The sequence below is a fragment of the Vipera ursinii genome (genome assembly GCF_947247035.1).
Source record: "Vipera ursinii genome assembly, chromosome: Z".
NCBI lineage: Eukaryota > Metazoa > Chordata > Lepidosauria > Squamata > Viperidae > Vipera > Vipera ursinii.
This window is the reverse complement of record NC_139517.1, coordinates 16,942,640-16,965,155: the sequence shown is the minus strand read 5'-3', so window position 1 is coordinate 16,965,155 and position 22,516 is coordinate 16,942,640. Positions and strand designations below refer to the sequence as shown.

Genomic DNA, 22,516 nt, shown 5'->3' with positions numbered 1-22,516 from the left:
GGTAGAAGAGAGTGGCTACATAGTTGGAGATTATTAGACAAAGAGTTTCCAAAATCGTATCATTCTCTCTTACTCTGTACTTTCAACCATGTGCCTCTAGGTTAAGTCTGTGTCCTCATATTCTCTCAGTCTGTTCTCTTAGGTGACCTTTTCTTCAAAACAGATTCCACGTTCATAGAGGGAAGCCAACCGTGGGTTAGAGAGCTGGAATTTAAGACAGTTCAGTAAAAAATGATAAACATAAGAGCAGATGATGGACAGAGAGTTTCGTAACAGGCTCAGTGGTATGTCACTTTGATTCCAGATAGAGAGAGGGGCTGAAAGCCAAGACATGTTTTTCCAGTGCAGAGAAGTTGCACTGTCTCAGGCCTTGGAAGGGATACAAGAAGTGGGGAAAGAACAAGGATTATTATTAAGCACCTTCTGGAACTTATTTTTCAGAAGTAGCATCATGGAATGTGCCATAGGATTCTGATTGCCGTTTTCCTGTCTGAACCCCACAATAAGAAATCTGAAGGTAAAAAGTCTTCTCTAGGGGAGGAGGCAGGGATAAATTGGTGGATTAGCTAATAGTCATTTGCTGGCCATATTTGGCCAAAGGGCTGCCAGCTACTGACTACTGTAGCAGAGGCTGGAAAACTCTGCAAGAGCGGGCTGGCCGAAATCTTAAGGTGGGGAAAAGAAAGAGCAAAACCAAGATGTTCCTCCTCCTATAACCCAATCTCTTCATCTTGTTCATCTTCAAAACTGTAGCCCTGTCCCTCCTCCTCCTCCTCTTCTTCTTCTTCTTCTTCCTCCTCCTCCTCTTCTTCTTCCTCTTCTTTTTCGTCCTCCTGCTTGGAGCATCCCAGTGGGCTTGAGCTCTCATCCCTCAGTGCATCCTGATCCTGCCCTTTAATATTGTCCCAGTCTTTATCCATTACTCCCAGCACATCCTCCAAGATGGAAGGCCCCAAGTCCAGCTGGAAAGAGAGAAGGGATTCAGCGTGGTCCAGTGTGGAACTCTCCAGGGAGAACTTCTGTTGCAGGTCCCAACCTTCTCCATTAGGGGGCTTCCAATCAGTCTTCTCTGGGCTCTGCAGTACCACAAAGCTGCCATCAGGGGTTGATGTTGCTGGACTCTGGACTACTCCATTCCCACTCCCAGGAGGGGAGAGCAGTTCAAAGCAACCAGAAACATCTCCAGGAGAACCAAGAGATCCAGGAGACACTGCTACATCGTGAGGCAACCCATTGGTCTTGGTGCCCCCATGGTTGCTGAGGAATGATGTATCTCCAAAAGCATCGCCCCCACGGCCAATGTGCATCGTATGTCGAAAGTCCCCCAGAGGGGCGCTAATCATGGCTCGATCCAGACGGGGCCTCTTTTTGGAATGAGAAACGGGGGACTGCTTGAGGATGGGCATCTGAAAAGAGAGACATAACATTAGGATCCAAAGCATTCCCACTGGAACCAGCACAGCCTCCAGGTTAAATGACTTTCCTAAAAAAAAAAACCCAGATCAGAATCACAAATTCTGCCACACAATCCCCCACCGACCCCCATGCACAGCCTAGGTCTCACCTTTTGTGAGGCCCACGAGAACAAAGTGTTATGCCGAGGACAAATAAAAGATTCCACATGCCATTGCTAGTTGGTAGACCGGAGCACGAAACCAAAGCGCGAGCTATTTATTTATTTAGAAACATTTATATAGCCGAAGCATGAAACCAAAGCATGAGTTATTTACTTGTTTGTTTATTGGTTTAAAACATTTATATAGCCGCCTACCTTAAAGCCAATTCTGGGCGGCTCCCAATCAACTCCCACTGAATTAAGCCTGTCATTTTTGCCCTAACTGAACTTAATCCATTCTTAATCACACCGTACAGTAATTACTTTACCAATGGCAGGATGTTTGCCTTTAATTTGCGACAGCCCTCCACTGTAGCAGTCCTTGTCTTCCCAAATTTTGCAGTTTCCTTGACCTCACGCTTACTGTCCCTCCAATTCTTGAGTTTATCTGCAACGCAGCTAACACTTTGGGCACGTGACTCATCACGAAATCTTCTGCCGTGATAAATTGGTTCAACTTGGAGGCAGCTAAGAGACTGTTGTGGCTTTCTTCTAGGAGATTTAGCCCAGGAACCAATGATATGAAAGAATAATAGTTTCCAGAAGACAGTTTTCAAAGACAGTTTACCCTGTCTGGATTTATTTTCTTCCATGGTGCTGATTATGGTGACCATGAAGCTATCGTGTTTGAGCTCCTCTGAGATAGAATAGACAAAAGGGAAAAAAAAATCCTTAGACCAAGGTTCTCTCTTGATTTTTGCTCATTCTACCGAATTCACATAAAACCTGCTAAAACTCACAAGGCTGACGCAAGAGTTTTCATGGAGCTGATCTGGCCTTGCCTTCCTTTCAGTCCGAGGGGTCAAAGAGTTTCGATTTTGTGGCAGGCAGAGCCTGGGATAAATGAAAGAGTTGCAGGAGCATTGCTCCCTCCTGACCCAGCTTAGGATATTTTTCTACCTACTGGCCACCCCCTTATAACTTGTCCAACCAGTTCGTTGATTGAGGAACACTTAGGCTGCTCTGGAAAACTCAAGGATAGAGGACAGAAGAAGATGTTAAGGACGCCCGAGAGGAAAAGACCAAACGAAAATATCTTTGGTTACTTCTGCGACAGGAGCAGAAATTAGCTGTCTTCATAGCAGAAGATAACATATTCAAGATGTCACAGATCTTCTAGAGGATCTATGCTTGAATTGGCACAAGACACTAAGACATTATTTACTTAATTGTGATTGATTAAACTATCCCACAATTGCCCAGTTTTAACACATTAACCCATGGTTAGGAAGCCCAAATAGGTTCACTCAGCACATTTAAGCTGCAATGGTGTAGCTTGTTGTAGGAATCCAAACTAGATCTATCCACGGGTAACTGGAATGGACGCATTATCTAAGGAACGGGGAGTTTCTTTCAATACAATGCGGTGGACACTCTTGGTAATCAAATCAGAAATATGGGGCACTTTGGTATGGAATTTGAGGCGTGGAAGGAAGTGGCTGTTAAAGTGGGAAAGATTTTTCCTCCCATGCACTCAAAGGCAGAAAGTCGGGTTGCAAGGAAGATCTCCCTCCTTCAAAGTTTTGGATGTTTGCCCCCAAGTATTGCCCTCATGGCATCGCTGCCCCTACACACACACACACACACACACACAAACACCAGGTGGACCAGGCCTACAGACGCTGGCGTTTCTTGTCTCTCCTTGTACCTGCCCTACATTGCAATGTTCTTGTTGGAGGTGTGATGATCTAATAGAGATGATTCATGTTGAATGGGAACAATGGAGCTGCACTGGGGGTGGAAGGGAGACATTGTCTGGACAAGTGTAGAAGAGGGAGGCAGAGGAGGGGAGAGTCAACCAAGGCTTCTCCTTCCCTCCTGAGATGAGAAAGTGCTGACAGGCGTGGAAAACGGCCTAAGAGTTGACTCAGCTGTGGGTGGTAAATAAACCCAGCCTAGGTTTCACGAGTCAGGGGGGAAAAAAAATCTTCAGAAGTCCTCATTCCTTTGCCTTGTCTCCTGAGCTTCACTATTCCCTTTCCTTGGAATCCAGGAAAAAGATCTCCCACTTGATTATGAACCCCTTTTTATGCTGATAGCAATTTCAGGAGTTGGCAGAAGATGGACGGACGGACGGATGCATGGATGGGAGCCATTTCCTTTGTGGTTGAGAAGGGAAGAGGAATAAAGGGCATTACAAGTACTCCTCGACTTACAACAGTTCATTTAGTGGCCGTTCGAAGTTACAACAGCTCTAAAAAAAGGTCACTTATGACTGTTTTTCACACTTACAATCTTTGCAGCATCCCCACGGTCACATGATCAAAATTCAGACTCTTGGCAAGTGGCCCATATTGATAACGGTTACAATGTCCCGGGGGGTCAGGCGATCAGCTTGATTCGCTTAACAACCAGATCACTAACTTAACCACTGCAGTGATTTACTTAACAACTGTAGCAAGGAGGGTCGCAAAATGGGTCAAAACTCACTTAACAAATGTCTCACTTAGCCAGAGAAATTTCGAGCTCAGTTGCGGTCATATTTCCTTTTTGACTGTATTCCTTTTTTTTACTGGAAAATATTAGAAGCACCCAAGGAAAAATAGCCCAACAGTGTCCAGAGCTAGTGAGAGTGACCTCCCCCTTCAAGGATGTCATTTCCTTGTGGGGAATCTCTTTAGGAGCATGCTCTAGGTGTCCATGAGATCCAAAATGACCAGGGCAGAATTCAACATTACCCCGCAAGCTTCTCCCCTGTCACACCCGAGAGCAACGCCATGAAACACGTATAAGGGGGGGGGGGGAGTTGGCATTACATCAGCCCAACAATGCTTCTGACTATCCTACCAAATAGAACTACCTGTTAGTGGGTGCTAGTAGCAGTTTGGTAGAAATAAAGCCAGTTCTCTGGATTCAGTTCCATAAAGTTATTTTAAAACATGCAGGGACAAAAAAAAAAAACATCTGACCTATCCAAAACCACCACCATTTTTGCTCAAGATTGCAATGCAGCTACGGAGGGCAGTTGCACAAAAGATGCAACCGCTTTAAAGAAACCTTTTGGAGCTAAACCCAAAGGGTGGACAGGCTGAAGACCTGTGTGTCACAGCCAGTAGTGATGTGAAAACTGCCTAAGATGTGTAGTTCCCACAATTCCCCAGCCAGCATTTCATGGCCTAAATCAGTGATGGCAAACCTTTTAGAGACCGAGTGCCCAAACTGCAACCCAAAACCCACTTACGTATCGCCGGGTGCCGGGTGGGCGTGGCCCATCGGCTGGGGGGCGTGGCTGCGGTGGGACTAAAAAGTTCAATCAATCAATTCCAACTTTGCATGATCTTTTTTTTTTCCGGGGAGAAGTTGAAATTGATTGATTGATTGAACCTTTTTTTTTTTTTGCACACGGGGGCGGAGGCCGAAAGCAAAAAGGTTTTATAAAAGCCAGCTAAAGGCCTAGGACTGGGGCGACGGCGCATGTGCTCACAGAGAGGGGTCTGTGTGCCAACTGTGGCACGTGTACCATAGGTTCGCCACCACGGGCCTAAATGAAAAGACCTCGTCAACCTTTCCACAAGAACCACCATCCTCCCATCTTCCTTGATTCATGCCGTGCTACTCTTTCTTTCTGCCACCCACCATCTCTCTTTGCGAAGTCCTTGAAACAGGACTCTAGTTTCACGGACAATATTCATTTCCCCAGTCCTTTGGGGTCCCCAGGCCTGATGGCACAACAAGGTTTTGTTGCCTTATGGAAAGACAAAAAGGATGATGCCAACCTCACTTTCAGGGGAAAGGCTACTCCATAAAGAGGGCACCCCCAAAGAAAAGGCCCGCTGCTTAGGACCCACCAAATACAGCTCTCTAGCCAATGGGTTCCCCAACATACAGCATGCCAGCAACTGGTCCACACAAACAATCAAAGCTGAGATGCAGGCAGCACACAAAAGCACGCCTCCGGCCCTCTGTTATAACCGATGGGATCCATATCCTCTCTCCTGGGTCTGGTGGGACGGGCAGATGTAATTGGGGAAAGGCATTCAGTCCCTCAGACAATCTGGTCCCATGCCATGTGGGGTTTTAAAGGGCAAAACTGTCCCCTTGAATTGGACCCAGAAACAAACTGGAAACCAATGCAGCTCACAGACCAGAACAGAACAGGAGGTGCAACATGTGTTCCAGAAAGACAAAAAAGTTGCGGTGCTCTGCATGACCACAACTGAGCCCAAAATTTCTGTTGCTAAGTGAGCCATTTGTTAAGTGAGTTTTGTCCCATTTAACAACCTTTCTTGCCACAGCTGTTAAGTGAATCATTGCACTTGTTAAATTACTGACGGGCATTAAGCGAATCCAGCTTTGCCTGGACTTTGCTCGTCTGAAGGTGGATCACGTGATCCCAGGATACATATGAACTGTCCTACATATGAACCAGTTGCCAAGCGTCTAGATTTTGATGATGTGGTCATGGGGATGCTGCTACAGTCGTAAGAGTGAAAAACGGTCATAAGTCAATTTTTTTCAGCTCTGCTGTAACCTTAAACAGTCACTGAATGAACCGTTATAAGTCGAGGACTACCTGCAACAGCCCGTAACAGCTGAAACATTTTGCAGCAGCTGAAGCTTCCAGATCCACTTCAAGGGCAGCCCCACCTTTCAGCACATTACAGTAGCCCAACCATGAGAACGTATTAAAGAGTTCTTCCACACTGGAATAATCCAGCCATTACAGGCAGTCCTCGACTTACAACCATTTTTTTTAGCAACCGTTTGAAATCACAACGGCACTGGAAAAAGCATCTGACGATCAGTCCTCGGGTTTACAACCGTTGCAGTCACACGATCAAAAGTTGGTTGCTTGGCAACTGGCAGGCATTTACAACGGTTGCAGAATCCTGGGATCGTGCGATGGTCATTTGTAACCTTCCCAGCCTGGCTTCCGATGAGCAAAGTGAATGGAGGGGCGGGGGGGGGGAGCAGGATTCTCTGAATGACGTGATCCACTTAAGAAGGGCTACAATTCACTTAACAGTCGTGGCAAAAAAAGGGGGGGGCGTAAAATCAGGTGCGCCTCATCCTTCAACCACCTTGCTTAGCAATGGAAATTCTGGTCCCAATCCTGGTCATAAGTGGAGGTCTCTGACAGGACTGTTAAGTAGTTTCCTAGGCAAGCCAAGGAAGAGATCCAAGCTTGCTTTGATTTCTGCCTGAAACGTGAGGCACAAGGACAACGTAACCCACGAGGACTCCTATTTGGAGGCAGGCTCTTAAATGCAATCCTTTTAAAGCCGGAGTCCTTGACACTTCTTTTGGAGATAACGGGCCACAAAGTGGCATAACTACCCACTTTACGATGAGCTTAAGCCTGCTGAAGCTTAGGAACGGAAGGAGCAAAGAGACAGGAGGGAGGAAAGACAGGCAGGTGTGTCTCTTCTCAGGTGAAGTTTAAACCGGAATATCCCGAGGGATAAGGAAGGCTTCTTGCTTTTTAAAAATGAAAATGAATTCACTGGTTTCTATGGGAAATGCCCTAGCGTTGGGACGATGGGGTGGGGTGAAGGAACTATCCTGGGAAAGCCATTATGCACGTGTTTGGGGGAAGGGTAACTCACCTATCGGCCGATAGGAAAAAATGAATCCTCCTTAAATCCTCCTTTGTTTTTCCTTGAAGATGTTTTGCTTGTCATCCAAGAAACTTCTTCAGAACCGAACTGAGGAAGCTTCTTGGATGAGAAGCGAAACTTCTTCAAGGAAAAACAAAGGAAGTCCAGTTGCCTCTTGAAAAAAAGCACCTTTGGGACAAACCATGACCTGGAGGACTGAGAGTCTCCACAGACCCTTAAACCAATGTTTCTGGCTTAGGACAATCTGGTTGGGGAATTATGCTAGGTGGCTGGGGAATTCTGGGAGTTGAAGTCCACATACTTTCAAGCTGTCAAACCCTGTCCTAAGCTACTCATCTGATCAAATAAGCTTTTTATCAAATAAGTCTATTTTTTCCATCAAGCCTTTTTGCTTGAAGCTCCCAACTTAAGGGCTGCCTGCAGAGACGGTTTGTGCAGCTTCTGGATGAGACACTTTTTTTTATTATTTTTAATTCCATTTATATCCCGCCCTTCTCTGAAGACTCAGGGCGGCTTACAAGCTTAGCAGTAGCCTTCATTCTATGTATATGCCTGCTTATTAGGGCTTTCACACACACCCCAAGCGGCATTATTACAAAGTCAGCTTATTGCCCCCAACAATCTGGGTCCTCATTTTACCTACCTCGGAAGGATGGAAGGCTGAGTCAACCTTGGGGCCTGGTGGGACTCGAACCTGCACTAATTGCAGGCAGCTGGTGTTACTTAAGGAGGCATTAGCCCACTACTCCACCAAGGCTCACTTTCATTTGGTGTGGAGTTTTGTTTTGTTTTTTGTTTTTTTTAAAAAAAATGCTTTTCAGCAGAATCCCAGCCTTCAGGAATGGCACGTTGGCTGTCTACCACAAAAACACATCAGGAGGGCATGCCAAAACGTAAGACGGGGAACAGCTGAAAATCAGAACCACTGGATCTGACATGATCTTGGCGTGGTGCCAAGCAGGCTAATTCTAAAAAGTCTCTCGGGAAAATATATCTATTCCTTTTCCTTCCATCCTTCCCCTCTCTGTCTGTGGATGACAGATATGGTTACTAGCCCCAGAGGACAATGACGAAATTTCCTTCAAAAAACATCGACACAAACTCTTTGGAAATGCTTGTGTACAGCTGGGATTAAAGGAAACAGTTGGGCACTGGACAGGGGTGGGATCTGGTGGAATTGCCTAGCTCTGGTGGAGCGGAAAAACTACATCTGTGTGGAGAAAGGGGCCCATATTATGGATTTATCTAGGAAAGGGACTAGAACTATCAAGTAGGAGGTGGAGAATGAGTTAGAAACAGGTATCCTGGGGTCCTACAGGAAAAAAAAAGGAGATCTAATGGGCTATTGGGCCAAAAAAAAATACAATTGGTAATTCAAGGGAAGGGTTGGTGGACCAGGGGAAAAATCTAGGGAACCCCAGAACAAAGGATCTAGAACAGACATGTCAAACACAAGGCACGGGGGCCGGATCCAGCCCGCGAAGTGGTTTCATGTGGCCTGCGAAGCCAACCTGGAAACAGTGAGGGAACGGCCCCCACTGCCTTGGCCCTGGCCCAGAGACCCTCCTCCTACCAGAGACCCTCAGATCTGTCCCACTCCCGCCCAGGCCCCCATAGGCACCCTTGATGACAACGATGTAGAGCTGGCCACGCCCACCCAGTAGGCCATACGCACTCTAGCCACGCCCACCCAGGCCATACCCACCCGACCCCCTGAGGACAACCACAATGCTGATGTGGCCCTCTATGAAATTGAGTTTGACACCCCTGATCTAGAAGGAAAAAGAGGACATTTTGTAGCAGGAGTTCTCCGAGAACTAGGCTCTGCAAGAGGAGAACCTCAAAACAGTGGGTAAGGGGGAGCTGGAAGGTGGTTGCGTTGGAAGTTTTGAGATGCCAGGAGAAATATCCCAAGACGCCCAGGCAGATCTCTCTCTCTCTCTCTCTCTCTGTGAGTGTGATTTGACCTAGCCACACATGCCCCCCCCTCTGCATCTTGCTTTCAACCTGGCTGCGGTTTGATTTATGACCACTCACTTATTCCTTCCCCTCCAGACACACACACACCGACAAGACTTTGTGCTACCCTCCCCAAGTTTCCTTTTAATCCTTGTGCGAGATTAAGTCAGCTCACACCCTGCATTCCCCCCCCCCTTTAGAGAAGAAGGCTATCCAAAGAGATCGTCCTTTCCCCATGCTTCTGCTGGCCACCTGGCTAGGTTAGCCATTCCCCAGGTAAAATGAGACACATACTTTTGCTTTCTTTTTCGGCTCTCCGGGAATCCTGTATCTCCTTTTGACACTACACTCCTCTGCTATAGAAGCGGCACCTCGGTTTCCAGCCCAATCAGCTGGCCGTGTTAAATCTCCCTCCATAGAAGGGGGGGGACTTAATGAGCCCCAATTCCTGGGCTGGCTTCTTTTACTACAGCAAAACCTACAGTCGCAGCCACCACCACCACAACCCCTCCTCACCCCGGCCACAACTCCGATTCCCTGCAGCCAGGAGAAATGTCAGATGATTCAACACATCTCTTTCTCCGACGGCCCAGTCAGAGCGCCCAGGCGCCGAAAGATAAAGGGGGTGGGTGGGAGAGAAAAGCGGCATTAAGTCTAGCAAACTCACCTTTGCTTAAAAAAAAAAAAAGAGCGCTGCAACTGCCTTTTTCCCACAGCTCAAGTGACTCAGAGGAACGTCCCCGACTCTCTTCCTGCTTTTGTAGTCGCCCCAATCCGCTGCCTCCGCCAAGGGGCAGTGCCAAAGCAACCCACAAAAAAAAAAAAGAGAAAAACAACCACTCAATATCCTCCCAGCGTTTGGAGTTGGATCCTGTTCCACTTTTGTCCAGCAACGTCCGGGAAGTTGGCTTCAAGTTCTCAGAAATCCCCGGAAAATTTCCTTTTTTCCTCCTTTCATTTGTCCACCTTTCCTGCTTTCTCTTTCTTTCCCTTCTTCTTCACCGGCTTTCACTCCACCCCCTCTTGGGTGGCGGCCCAGAAGGTTATTTATTTATACCTGAAGAAGAAAGAAAATAATGTCAGAAACACCAAGAAAAATCCAAACTGCGCCACAGAGGATATGTAAGAGGAAAACTAGGAGCCAGAAGCCAAGACAAATATTATCCCTGGGCAGTGAATTTAAACACATACCCACACATTAGAGGAAAGGAAAAAAAAAACAATCTCCAATTTTGTATAAAGTTCAGCACATTCCTGAATTCTGGAGTTTGGTTGGCATATTTGGAAACACAACTAAGAACAGGCTAAGGACGAGTAGCAAAAAACGCAGGGATCTGAAAGGAGCCTCTGTAATTGTGAGGCTTCAAAAGTGAAGTGGTAAGTGAACTGACGCACTGGCCTGTGTGACACACACACACACACACACACACACACACAGACTAGTTAGACAAGGATGGCTGAGCTAGCCTCACACCTTCACCTTCACTTTTGCAGTTGTATTGGAAGAAAAAAAGATCGGCCCCATGGAAAGAGGGTTAGAACTGCCTTCCTTTGAAGTACGGGCAGTCCTTGACTTACGACCACAATTGGGAGCAGAATTTCCATTCTAATTAAAAGCAGTTGTTAAGTGAATCACACCCAATTTTGCAATCTTTTTGCCATGGTTGTTAAGCTCCTCCAAGATAAATACTAAATCATCTGCGAAAGCTTGTAGCTTATATTCTTCTCTCTTAACTTTCATACCTTTTATATCCTTATTCTGTCTTATAGTTCTAGTTAGTATCTCTAGTGTCAATACAAACAATAATGGGGATAAAGGGCATCCCTGCCTTGTTCCCTTCATAATGTTAGTCTTTTCAGTCATATCTCCATTTATCCTTATTTTGGCTATTTGCAATAATCAAAATGAATATATTACCACATTTTTGTTTTCAACAATACCAATAAGATTGGAAAAAGAAATATTTTGAGGGGCTAAATAAAACAATTTTGAAATAAAGATAAAACAAAAATGTTAGTGAAAAATATTACTGAAAAACAAAAGGTAGGATGCTGAAACTATTTTAAATACATGCCGGTTGTCAAACACCCGAATTTTGATTGGCATGAAGACCAGTTCTAAGTCACTTTTTTTTATGATGTAACTTTGAATGGTTGCTAAACAAATGGCTGTATGTCAAGGATTTACCTGTAGAGTTACATCCTTGAAGGAGATCAGCAATGTAGAACCACTAACACAGTCAGAAATTTAAGAAGTGGCTGGCTGAGGGGACATACCCTTAAAGATAAGAGTCAAGCTCCCTAGTCCTCTACAACTGAAACATACAAAACACACAACGCATCTCCACTTTGTGTCCCCCTCCTTAACTTTCTAGTCCTTAGTATTGGTTCTGAAGATACGACTGCACAAAAATTTGCATTGTGCTACATCATTCTACATCTTTCCCAGATAATTTCAGTTCTTTGGTGTGGTGGCAACAGCAGCAATTTTGACAACCCCCCCTTCTAAAGACACTTTATATTTCAAATATTTCTTAATTTAAGAATATCTTCTGAAGTGTTTAAAGTAACAGAAGCTTCAAGTCTGGCTTTTTGAAAAAGAAAAATGCATGTATTCATGTACACGTGCACATATTTATACATAAATCACAGAGACAAAGAGCAACATTTAAAGCACCATTCCAATAGAATGCAATAAACACATTAATCACAGTAGGTGAGATGTTGTATAGATCAGCATTTAGAACATATCCTGGTTTAAAACCTGTTTTGCCAAGCAGACACAGTCTGTTGATCAGTATAAAACATAATTCATGCTTTTTTAGCATCTCATATGCATTTTAAAGAACCCAATAATGGTGAGTAATCAGAGGGAAATAGTTATCAGTAATAAACTTTCTACGTGAAACTCTTCATAAATACAGATCTACAACAGCAAGAAAACCAGAGTGGTTTAATAGATTGCTTTTATCCAGGTTTTTAACTATAGCTTTCTTATAATATCATCATTAGCTGTTTGAATTTTTACTTTTAGTAGAAAGATTAAGAAACCAAACAGATACATGGTTTATGGCAACAGCAGTTACTATATAATACAGTGTACTCTGCACATGTTTGAAGACACCTTTCCTCCTTGCCTGAAGTAATCCTTGAATTGACCAGAGCAGAAATCAAATCCTGATACAAAATTTTCTGCCATTGGTATTTTGCCTCTGACTAAGAAGCTCATTTTCTCCTTTGGAGAGTGGGTGAAGAGACCCACAGATAAATGATTCCTTTGTTATAAAAGAGTAACACAAGAGGAATGAGGGAAAGGGTTCTTGAATCAGCCTGGATTTCAGGATATCCCTGTCTGTTGTTGGGTTTTTTTTTATATTGAGCAATTGGGTCAAATCAGGGTTGAAAAACATAGTGGGCCCACTGTCCTTGCATTTCAATGGATTGATGTACTGTTGGAGATAGAAAGAGGGTGAAATTAAGGCAAGGAAAAAAAACTAAAAGATGGATGGCTCAAGAGGGGAAGAGCATTGCCCTGAAGATCAGTTATGTTTTTTCTTTTTTTAAAAAAAATGGGAAGACAGATCTGGGCTGGTATGTGGAACACAGGGGTGAAAGAGGTTAGTGCAAATAGCCATAAATCTCAGAGCTGAGGACTTTTTATCTCTGTGAACATCAGGTTCAAAGCTTATATTTCAGAATGGACAAAACAAGAAATGGGTAAAGAGATCAAAGAGACAGCTATGGGTCTCTGTAGCCCCCTTCCACCACATCCCTCCCCCATCTCAGCATCTTTTCTTGGTCTTCATTTACTTCTAGCAGGAATCCTCAACCTTGGCAGCTTTAAGACTTGTGGAGTCAACTCCCAGAATTCTGAGAGTTGACGTCCACAAGTCTTCAAGTTCCCAAGGTTGAGGACCCCTGACTTATAGCATTTTTCCCCTCAGAGAAGAGTGTTGAGGAGGGTCTTCATTTCTGCATGCTCAACTTGGTTTCATTTAAGAAGCTCTTGCAAGCCGAAGGGGGCACTTTAAACTCACCGGTCATCTGAACTGGCATACTTCATCTCAATCCTTCCCATTTTATTGCATGTCTAAATTGTGACTTTTTCCCTGTTTTATTAGCCCTATAAAAATGGATACCATCATGCAGTTTGAAAGAGGCAAATCTATGATTAAAAACAACAACAACTATGGTTAGCCTAATGGAATATATCGCCTATGGCACCTTTGAGGCCTGCCTAGCTTGAGTTTCCTTTCATTTTAAAAGAAACGGCATTGCGGTAGGGCAAGTGTTCTGTTTTTAACATCAACTTTCTTAACGAGAAGGCCTTGGGCCTCAAATATCTCTGCAGAGAATTAAAACGTTGAAACCCCAGTTGGTTATTTTGAAATGCCCTACCTGCTCAAAAAAGAAGGGAGAAAAACTGAGATATTGGGAAAGTTAGTAAGGAAAACGAATTAAAACTATTTCTCTTTAGGGAAAATGTCAGGATTAACCATGCCTTGAATCTGATTTTGATTTATTAATATCCCACCTTTATTATTTTTACAAATAACTCAAGGCAAATGAACAAATCCAACACACCTTTCTCCTCCTATTTTCCCCACAACAACAACCTGTGAGGTGCGATGAAGCTAAGGTGAGACTTGAACTCATGGTATCACACCTTCTAGACTGGTGCCTTAATCACTAGACCAGGGGTGAGCAACTATGGCGCCTTCATGGCCTGTGGAGTTCAACTCCCAGAATTCCTGACCAGCATGGCTAGCTCAAGAATTCTGGAAGTTGAAGTCCACAGGTCCACCCCTGGTGTAGTGATTAAGGCACCAAGCTAGAAAGAGCAAGACCATAAATTCAAGTCTCACCTTAGCATGGTTGGCTCAAGAATTCTGGGAGTTGAAGTCCCCAGGTCATAAAGCTGCCATGTTGCCCATCTCTGGACTAAACCAAACTGGCTCTCAGTTAGGATGATTCCTATTTAGTGAGCAAGAAAACTGTCTTTCTGTGAGAGTACCTTGTCACACAATCTCAACAGTCTTTTTAAAAAGCCATCAAGAAAGCATACAGAGATTGGCAAAGCATCAGTTCAAATCATAGTGAGCATCACCTGTGCAGCAAGGGATACTTGGAACTGTGGTTCAGGGACCCTAACTAAGCTTCAGGTTGCCCCACACTCCTCAATTATGGTCTCATACAACCATACAGTGATGGTCCTTAACTCAGCCTCCTGGAAGTAAATTTGGCTCAAGAAACACAATTCAGGTTAAATGCATCAGCTATTGTCTTATTGTGCCGCGTAACAGAGTGAGCGCCTGTTACTCGTCCCAGCTTCTGCCAACCTAGCAGTTCGAAAGCACGTAAAAAGGCAAGTAGAAAAATAGGGACCATTACGGTGGGAAGGTAACAGCGTTCTGTGCGCCTTTGGCGTCTAGTCATGCCGGCCACATGACCACGGAGACGTCCTCGGACAAGCGCTGGCTCTTCGGCTTTGAAAAGGAGATGAGCACTGGCCCCTAGAGTCGGAAACGACTAGCACGCATGTGCGGGGGAACCTTTACCTTTACCTTTATTGTCTTAGATTCCTGTATTATTCTGATTAGACTAAAGAAAGAATTAGGAGTTGTCTCATCCACGCATGACAGTAGCAGTGTATCATATTAAAAATGTGAAACGATTCTCAAGTGAAGAGCAAAAGCAGCTATCATGGAATATATGCAAACCTATTTAAAAATAAGCAAAATATGGGACCTTTGGGGGAGAGTGAGAAAAATAGAATAATGATTTAACTATAGGAGATCAACCATATGACTAATGGTTTATTTAATTGGAAAGCTGTTTCCACTTTTTTTATGCCTTTAGACACTAACAAATTGGTGTCCTTGAGATGTTCTGGAGTTTGAGATCCATCATCTTTGTCCAGCCAACAGTCAGGTATTGAGAAAATACAAGCCAAAAGACCCAGATACTTCCAGGTTGCCTATGTCAGTTAAGAACAGCTGATCCACCCCAAACGAGAAATGAAATCTTTGTTCGACAGTATATTAAAAATCCCCTGTGGTTCTCTCTTCATAAACCAATGGGATTTGTTCCACTGCGTATTACTACTTATCAGAATCTGAGTTTTGCTTCTGCTGTCATATGAAAGGTTTACCTACACAGAGATGCAATTATTAAGACCTGTGGACTTCAGAATTCCCCAGCCAGCCAAGGCTGCTGGGGAATTCTGGGAGTTCTTAAAGTTGCCAATGTTGGACACTCCCGCTTTAATTAAGAGTAAAATTGAATAGGCTTTCCCAGTCTGGACCATTCCAGATTGCGGAACTACAAATCCCTTGTAGCAAGCCTGGGTGATACATATTGAGGTCTAGAGTAGGGATCTCCAACCCCCAGTCTGTGGCCCATTGGGAAGCAGTCTGTGCAAACGGCAGACTAGCACACAAAGCTCCATTTGCGCAAGCAGTGGTGCACGCGCAAAACCATCCCCTCCCCCTCCACTGCCGGTCCACAGAGCCAGAGAGTTTGAGGACTGCTGGTCTAGAGAGTACCATGTTGGACAAGGCTGTGGTAATGAGGTACCAGGCATAGGCCAGTAAGACAAAGGTTTCAAAGCTTTGTCCATAAATCGTGGCGTCAAATTTGGTCTCCTGGTGGACCACAGGAGCCCTACATTCTTTGGAAAAGGAACTAAGTCTGGTGGGTGGAAATTCAGGACCACTTCACTGACATCTTACCAAGATGTTACTTTTGAGTAAAAAAAAAGCAAAGCCTGTAATTAAAATGTCTTTGCAGACGCAGAAGCTGAATGCATAGGTAGTCCTCAACTTATGATCACAATTGGGACCAGGATTTCTGTGGCTAAGCAAAGCGGTTATTAAACGACTTGGGCCTGATTTTAGACCTTTTTTCCCCAATGGTTGTCAAGCTAATCACTGCAGTTGTTAAGTGAATCACATAGTCATTAAGCAAATATGGCTTCTTTATTGACTTTGCTTGTTGGAAGCCTGCTGGGACAGTCACAAATGGCAATTATATGCCCCCAGGATGCTGCAATGTCATAAATACTTGCGTGTTGCCAAGTGCTTGAATTTTGATCACGTCACCGTGAGGATGCTCTAGACCAGTGATGGCGAACCTTTTAGAGACCGAGTGCCCCAAAACTGCCCCCCACCTGCCTGTGGAGCCACCCACTGCCTCCACGGCCCACCGCAGATCACCCATGTGGCCCAGCAGTACCATGGCAGCCGCGCCCTCTGCCCGCGCCCTGCAGCATCAACTTCGTGCGATGGGTATGAGGGCGAAGTCTTGTCCCCGCTGCTCGGCTGCCATGTCCTTGGCTGTGCTGCTCCACACGGGCTGCACTTGGGGGCGACTCTCCTCCGAGGGGGGGCTGCTGGTGAGGAAGGGGCCGTGGGGGGAGGCGGGTCTGGGGCAATGGCGTGCGTGCCCACAGAGATGGCTCTGAGTGCCGCCTCTGGCACCCGTGCCATAGGTTTGCCACCACTGCTCTAGTCTAATGCAGGGGCCCCCAACCTGTGGGCCGTGAGGGGATTGTAACTGGGCCATGCGCATCTTCAGTTGCAGGAGCCAGCGGGCGCACACTCCATTTAAGTGAGCGGCAGGTGCGCATTCACACCGCTTGTGTAAATGGAGCCACGCATGCATGCTTGATGGCAGCCCCCCCCGGCCAGTCGACAAAGCCAGAAATGTTAGGGAACTCTGCTCTAATGGTTGTAAGTGAACTGACCAGTTGTAAGGCACTTTTTTTCACTACTACTGTAACTTCGGATGGTCACTGAAGTAATGGTTCTAAGTGAAAGACAGGCTGTAGCTTTGATTTATTTGCCAAAATAGCCATTTTCCTACTCACCAAATGTATAAAACAGAATCATCCTAACTAAGCTCATTTTGGGGTGCACGGTCATAATGAGCTTATCAGCTGCAGTTGCAAACACGGGATAATAGGAATCCAAAATTAACAGGAACTCCACAGGAAGTCCTCGCCGTATGACCATAACGGAGCCCAAAACTTACGTTGCTAAAGGAGGCATTTGTTAACTAAATTTGCCCCATTTTACCACCTTTCTTGTCACAGTTGTTAAGTGGATCACTGCAGTTGTTAAGTTAATAACACGGCTGTTCAATGAATCTGGCTTCCCCCACTGACTTTGCTTGTCAGAAGTTTGCAAAAGGGGATCCCCTCACACCAGGACACCGCAGCTGTCATACGTGTGAGTCATAAATATGAGTCAGGCATCAAGCATCTGTATTCGGATCACGTGACCGTAGGGATGCTGCAATGGTTTTAAGTGCGGGAAAATGGTCATAAGTGTCACTGTAACTTTGAACAGTCATTAAAAGAACTATTATAAGTCGAGGACTTCCCTGTACCTGCCCTTGTAGATATGCAGGAAAGTTATGGGCCATCTGGTTTCCATCTATACACACAGAAGAGATCACAGATATTGTATTGGATGTTCACAAACCGAACTGATTGTGTAAAAAAAAAATACAACAGCAATATCACAAGACCAGGTGCAGAATTTCATCCAATAGGTCCTGGGATTGGATCATTTTGGACTGAACTGAGGATACAGAACCGAGGAGCTTTTTCGTCTAGGCAAACACAGTTAATCCACCAAGATCCCAGCCAGCATTATTTTTAAGGTGCTATCCATCCTACACTACAGAAACCCTTTGCTGCGGCAAGTAAAGTTTTTCAAATTTTGTTTATTGCTCTTGGTTTGTGCCAAAGGTTAATGTCTTGTTTCTTTTTCCCTGCTAGGGTACTAAACAGCAACACTTTTCTGAAAGTGGTTTGACATCTCTAATTAAAAGCTAAAGGCTGAATTTGGGTTAGCTAAAGATTTTCTCCTGAAACGTTCTGCCTATGAATGACATTGGTAGTAAGCCAGGGCGAGAATCTGGTGGAGCAGTCAGTATATTGAAATTCAGCTCCACACTCCGTGCAGTTTACAAAGCCTGCCCTGAGATGGCCTTTTATGAGCAGCAAACTACATGGCCTATTTCGCCATGTTACTCTTGAGAACTCAATTTCACTTGGTCCCAATTACTCCAACCAAAAACATAAGACGACTATGCTAGTGTTGGCCAAGAGGACAGCACAGGATGTGCTACACAGTGAGATATACCAATAGTCCTCGACTTACAATCACAATTGGCACTAGAATGTCCATTGCTTTATAGGAGCCTATCCAGAAAACCTACACAAAGTGTTTTACAGATGGCACTTGCCACCAAGATTAGCAAAACTGTTTAAAAATATGTCAGAGAAATGCTGGAAATGTAAGCATAAGCCAGGTACTTATTGTATGTGGTGGACATGCGTTAAAGCAAGGAGATATTGGACAAAAATTCACGCGTGGTTAGAAAAAATGTTAAAGAAACACATAGACTATAAACCTGATTTTTTTTTACTAGATATAATGCCAGAAAAACCTGATAAGCAAAGTACATATTTGATTTTACATGTGATAACATGTAAATACTGTTAGAAAAATACTGGAAGAATGAAGAAACACCACCAGAAGAAGAAATAATTTTAAAAAAATACTAGACTGTGTGGAAATGGACAGGCTTACTTTAAGGTTGAAAGGAAAGGAAGAAACAGAATATTTTCAAACTTGGGACCTATTTTATCCATGGTTAGAGGAAAGAGTTAGGGATTAGGAATTTAATTTGTATTAGTGAATAAGATACTCAGACAACACATTTTGTTGAATGATTACTATTGAATTCTGTTAAAAAAATTAACAAAACTTTATATAGAATGTCCATTGCTAAGGCAGGTGGTTGTTAAATGAGTCATGCCAAATCACCGCAGTTGTTAAATGAATCACGCCGTTAAGCAAATCCAACAGGTCTCCATGAGCTTTGCTCATCAGACGCCAGCTGCAATAGTTGCAAATAGCAATCACATGATCCCAGGACACTGCAACCATCCTAAATACATGCCAGGTGCCCAAATTCTGATCACATGACTGTGGGGATGCTGCAACGGTCACAACAGTGAGGACCAATCGTAAGTCCCTTTTTTCAATGCTGTTGTAACTTTAAACGGTTACTAAATTAATAGTCGTAACCTGAGGACTGCCTATAAACCACAGATTATTAGAATACAGGTCTTCCTCAATATACAGCCATTTGTTTGGTGACCGACTGAAATCACAACAGCACTAAAAAGTGACTTACTGTATGATCGTTTCCACACTTACGACCTTTGCAACATTCCATGGTCACATGATCAAAATCCAGATGCTTGGCAACTGGCATGTATTTATGACAGCTGAGAGTGTCCCGGGGGCCATGTGATCCCCTTTTGCAACCTTCTGACAAGCAAAGTCAAAGGGGAAGCCAGATTCGCTTAACAACCATGTGACTAACTTAACAAACGAAGAGAGTCGCTTCACTGTGGCAAGAAAGATCATAAAATGGGGCAAAACGTAGCAACAGAAATTTTGGCCTCAGTTGTGGCTGTAAGTTGAGGACTAGCTGTAGTTTAAATAGAATCTTCCTATACAAGAGAAGTAGCTCTTCAAATTCAGATTCTGCTGAGAAATTGTTGCCACTGTGGCTGACGCTATCTATGGACTTCCTCGGGCCTCTGACAGTTCTGGCGGCTGAAAGCGGTTGGCCTAACCCAGGGGTTGGCAACTTTGGCTCTTTTATGACTCATGGACTTCAATTCCCAGAATTCCTGAGTCAGCATAACTGACTCAGGAATTCTGGGAGTTGAAGTCCATGAGTCATAAAAGAGCCGAGATGGCCTACCCCTGGCCTAACCGTAACAATCCAGCAAGAGTCTTAATATTTATTTATTTATATATCAAACTTATATTCCACCTCCCCTTCAGGAGCTCAAGGTGAGTTACGCAGTGCTTCTTCCTTCCGCTTTTTCCCACAACAACCCGGTGAGGTAGGTCAGGCTAGGGCAAAAATAGAAGCCACAAAGCAAGACCAGTATGCCTAACGTGGCTAAGCCAATTTTCATGTGAAAGTGACCTAACAGGCAGCAGCATTAAAACAGAGCAGGGGGAAGGAAAGAAAAATCAATCCCTTATATGCAAGAAGGGGGGGAGTAAATGAATCACATGGTGCCGTTCAATAAAAGAACCCAATTTATGTAACAAGCGGGAGATCCATGGTGCCCTGCCCCCCTCCCACTGCCCTAGACTAGAGATCAGGAACATGCTTCAAACATGCCTTCCTACCATGTGATCTTTAAAGGTGTGGCTGGGTATAGAGACCTCAGCCCAAAGTGGGCAGATTTTACCTGGGGACAGAGGCTAGCCTTGCTTCGTGCAGCTCAAGGGTACCATATTGTTACTAAAGTTCACTGGAAAATCCGCAATTCTGCACCCCAATAAATCACATAAGCCCAGCGGCCGAGCTGCCCCGAGTTTCTGGTCTCTAAATGCAGAAATATACTTCCCCGCCCTCTAATAAAACAGACCCTGGTTCCCAAATACTTCTGAGCCCTAATGCCGTATATTTTTTTCCCCCAGCTTAATTTTTCCAATGCTTCCTCTCAGTCCTGCCCCCCCCCCCGCACACCCAACCCAATGCCACTGGAAATAACGCCCCAATATGGTACAGTGCTCAAGTTCTTGGGGTGTGTGTGTGTGTGTGTGTGTGTGTGTGTGGAAGCAGAAGCTTTGCACCAGAGGCAAGATCTTCCCAAACACCTCCGTCCTCGCTTCTTAACCCAAACGACCTCGAGCCTCGAGGGACTACAGCTCCCATCGTCCTTTACCCAGAAGATCATGGAGAAGAAAAGCGATTCGAGCTGTCACACCTTTGGAAGGAAGGTCCAAGGAAAGGGGGGGGGGGCTGGTGGCGAACGAGCCCAAAGAGACGGGGGGGGCACGGGGTGTGTGGGTGAAAGGCTCTGGCGCCCCTGCAGTTTTACGCCCTCCCCTCTTTTGTTTCGCCTTTCTTGTACAAGCCTTCTGTCACTCCTTTGGGATTGATTCTCGATTTCATCGCCTGGCGTTTGCATTGCTCAACCCCCGGTGGCTCCCGGGTTCATCCTCCCGCGGCATTCAGACGCCCCGTTTCTCCACCGCGAGCCCACCCCACCCCACCCTACTTGGACCTCACCTCTCTCTCTCTCTCCAAAGCGGCAAAGCCCAGGGATTCTTGCAGAGCTACGCCTTTTCCCAGGGGGGAAAAAAAAAGGAAAAAAAACCCACCACGATTTCTCAGTTACCCGCTGGAACTCGCTGCTTAAAGCTCCACTCCCTTTCCGCCCCGGGCTGCCTTTTGTTCGGTTGCGATCCACTAGTCCGCGCTGGGATCATTTCGGGCTGTGCCGCTGCTCCCACCCACCCACCCACCCCACCCCAATCCGCAATCACCTTGGAGCGATCCCAACCTGGTCGCTGCTAATCCACTAAACCCCCCCCCCCACACACACACACACAACGAACCCAACCAAGAATCCCGTTAAATCTGGCGAGGTCTCCGCAAGGCTCATTTCTTTTAGCCAGCCCAAGAAGATATTTCCTTGACCTCTTGCTCGGCTTTCTTAGCATTCCCTTTTCCTCCCCCCTCCCCACCCACCTACCTCCACCGCCCCAAACCGGAGCAAGTTAATCCCGGTCTTTTCTTACCGGCGACGCGCTCTCTTTACCTGGAGCGTCACTCCCTCCCAGCCTCTCTGATCCGCTTGGCCGCCTTTCCAAGCAGGCAGCTCCGGCAAGCCAGCAGTTAAAAGGGAGGGGGGGGTGTGTCTCGCAAGCCACGCCCACTTTCCCGGGGCTTTGCCCTAGCTGTCTTTTTTCTTAAAGGAGCAGGGCCACCCCCACCCCACCCCCACACTTCTTCTCCACCCCCCCCCACCCCACCCCACCCCACCCCACCCCTCTCCACTCCCGGCCAGGCCGAGATTTGGGCGAGGAATTGGAAGCGCCCGAGGCGATCGAACCAACCCCAAACGGTTGGCGAAAGGGAAAGGGGGCTGCGGGGAGAGAAACGCTTTTCCAGGAGACCCAGAGTAAGAATGTGTAGATCGTGGAGAGGAGGAGGAGGAGGAGGAGGAGGAGGAGGAGGAGGAGGAGGAGGAAGAGGAAGAGGCAGAAGAGGAAAGCGCATTGCTGAGAAAGGGACTCTCGCTCTAATCCCGCCCATCCCAAGGTTTACCCAGCCCGAGGATGGAATTTCCTGAAAGTTTCTTTCCCAGGGAGAATAATTCGTTCCAGATGGAAAGGGGTAAAAGTAGGGGGGGGGGGGGGGAAAGAGGAAAAAAACAGGAGGATTGTTGGAATACTGGAGAGCGGAGGAGAAAGAGGCTGGAAGGTATGGAAAGGACGGCCTTTCCCAACCTGGCGCCCTCCAGACGGGAAGGTTGCCATCTGTCTGAACGCCT

At 45.6% G+C, this 22,516-nt stretch overlaps 1 protein-coding gene across 2 annotated transcripts; it reads right to left on the bottom strand.

Annotated features, from left to right (window-relative positions):
- Nucleotides 1-706: 706 nt before the first annotated feature.
- On the bottom strand, nt 707-21,824 carry CDC42EP5 (CDC42 effector protein 5). 2 transcript variants are annotated; one of them, XM_083376631.1, is made up of 3 exons: nt 21,762-21,824; nt 9,800-10,189; nt 707-1,406 (listed from the first exon to the last, which is right to left on the bottom strand). In XM_083376631.1, exon 3 carries the CDS (start codon nt 1,404-1,406, stop codon nt 711-713), a length of 696 nt encoding a protein of 231 aa, XP_083232757.1. In that variant the 5' UTR covers nt 9,800-10,189; nt 21,762-21,824; the 3' UTR covers nt 707-710. The 2 variants fall into 2 exon arrangements, with proteins under 2 accessions (XP_083232757.1, XP_083232758.1); XM_083376632.1 differs by lacking the exon at nt 21,762-21,824 and adding an exon at nt 10,324-10,476.
- Between the last annotated feature and the right edge of the window lie 692 nt (nt 21,825-22,516).

Bases quoted from the DNA above. Each gene is read 5' to 3' on its own strand.
- CDC42EP5 (XM_083376631.1), bottom strand. From the start codon at position 1,406: ATGCCCATCCTCAAGCAGTCCCCCGTTTCTCATTCCAAAAAGAGGCCC.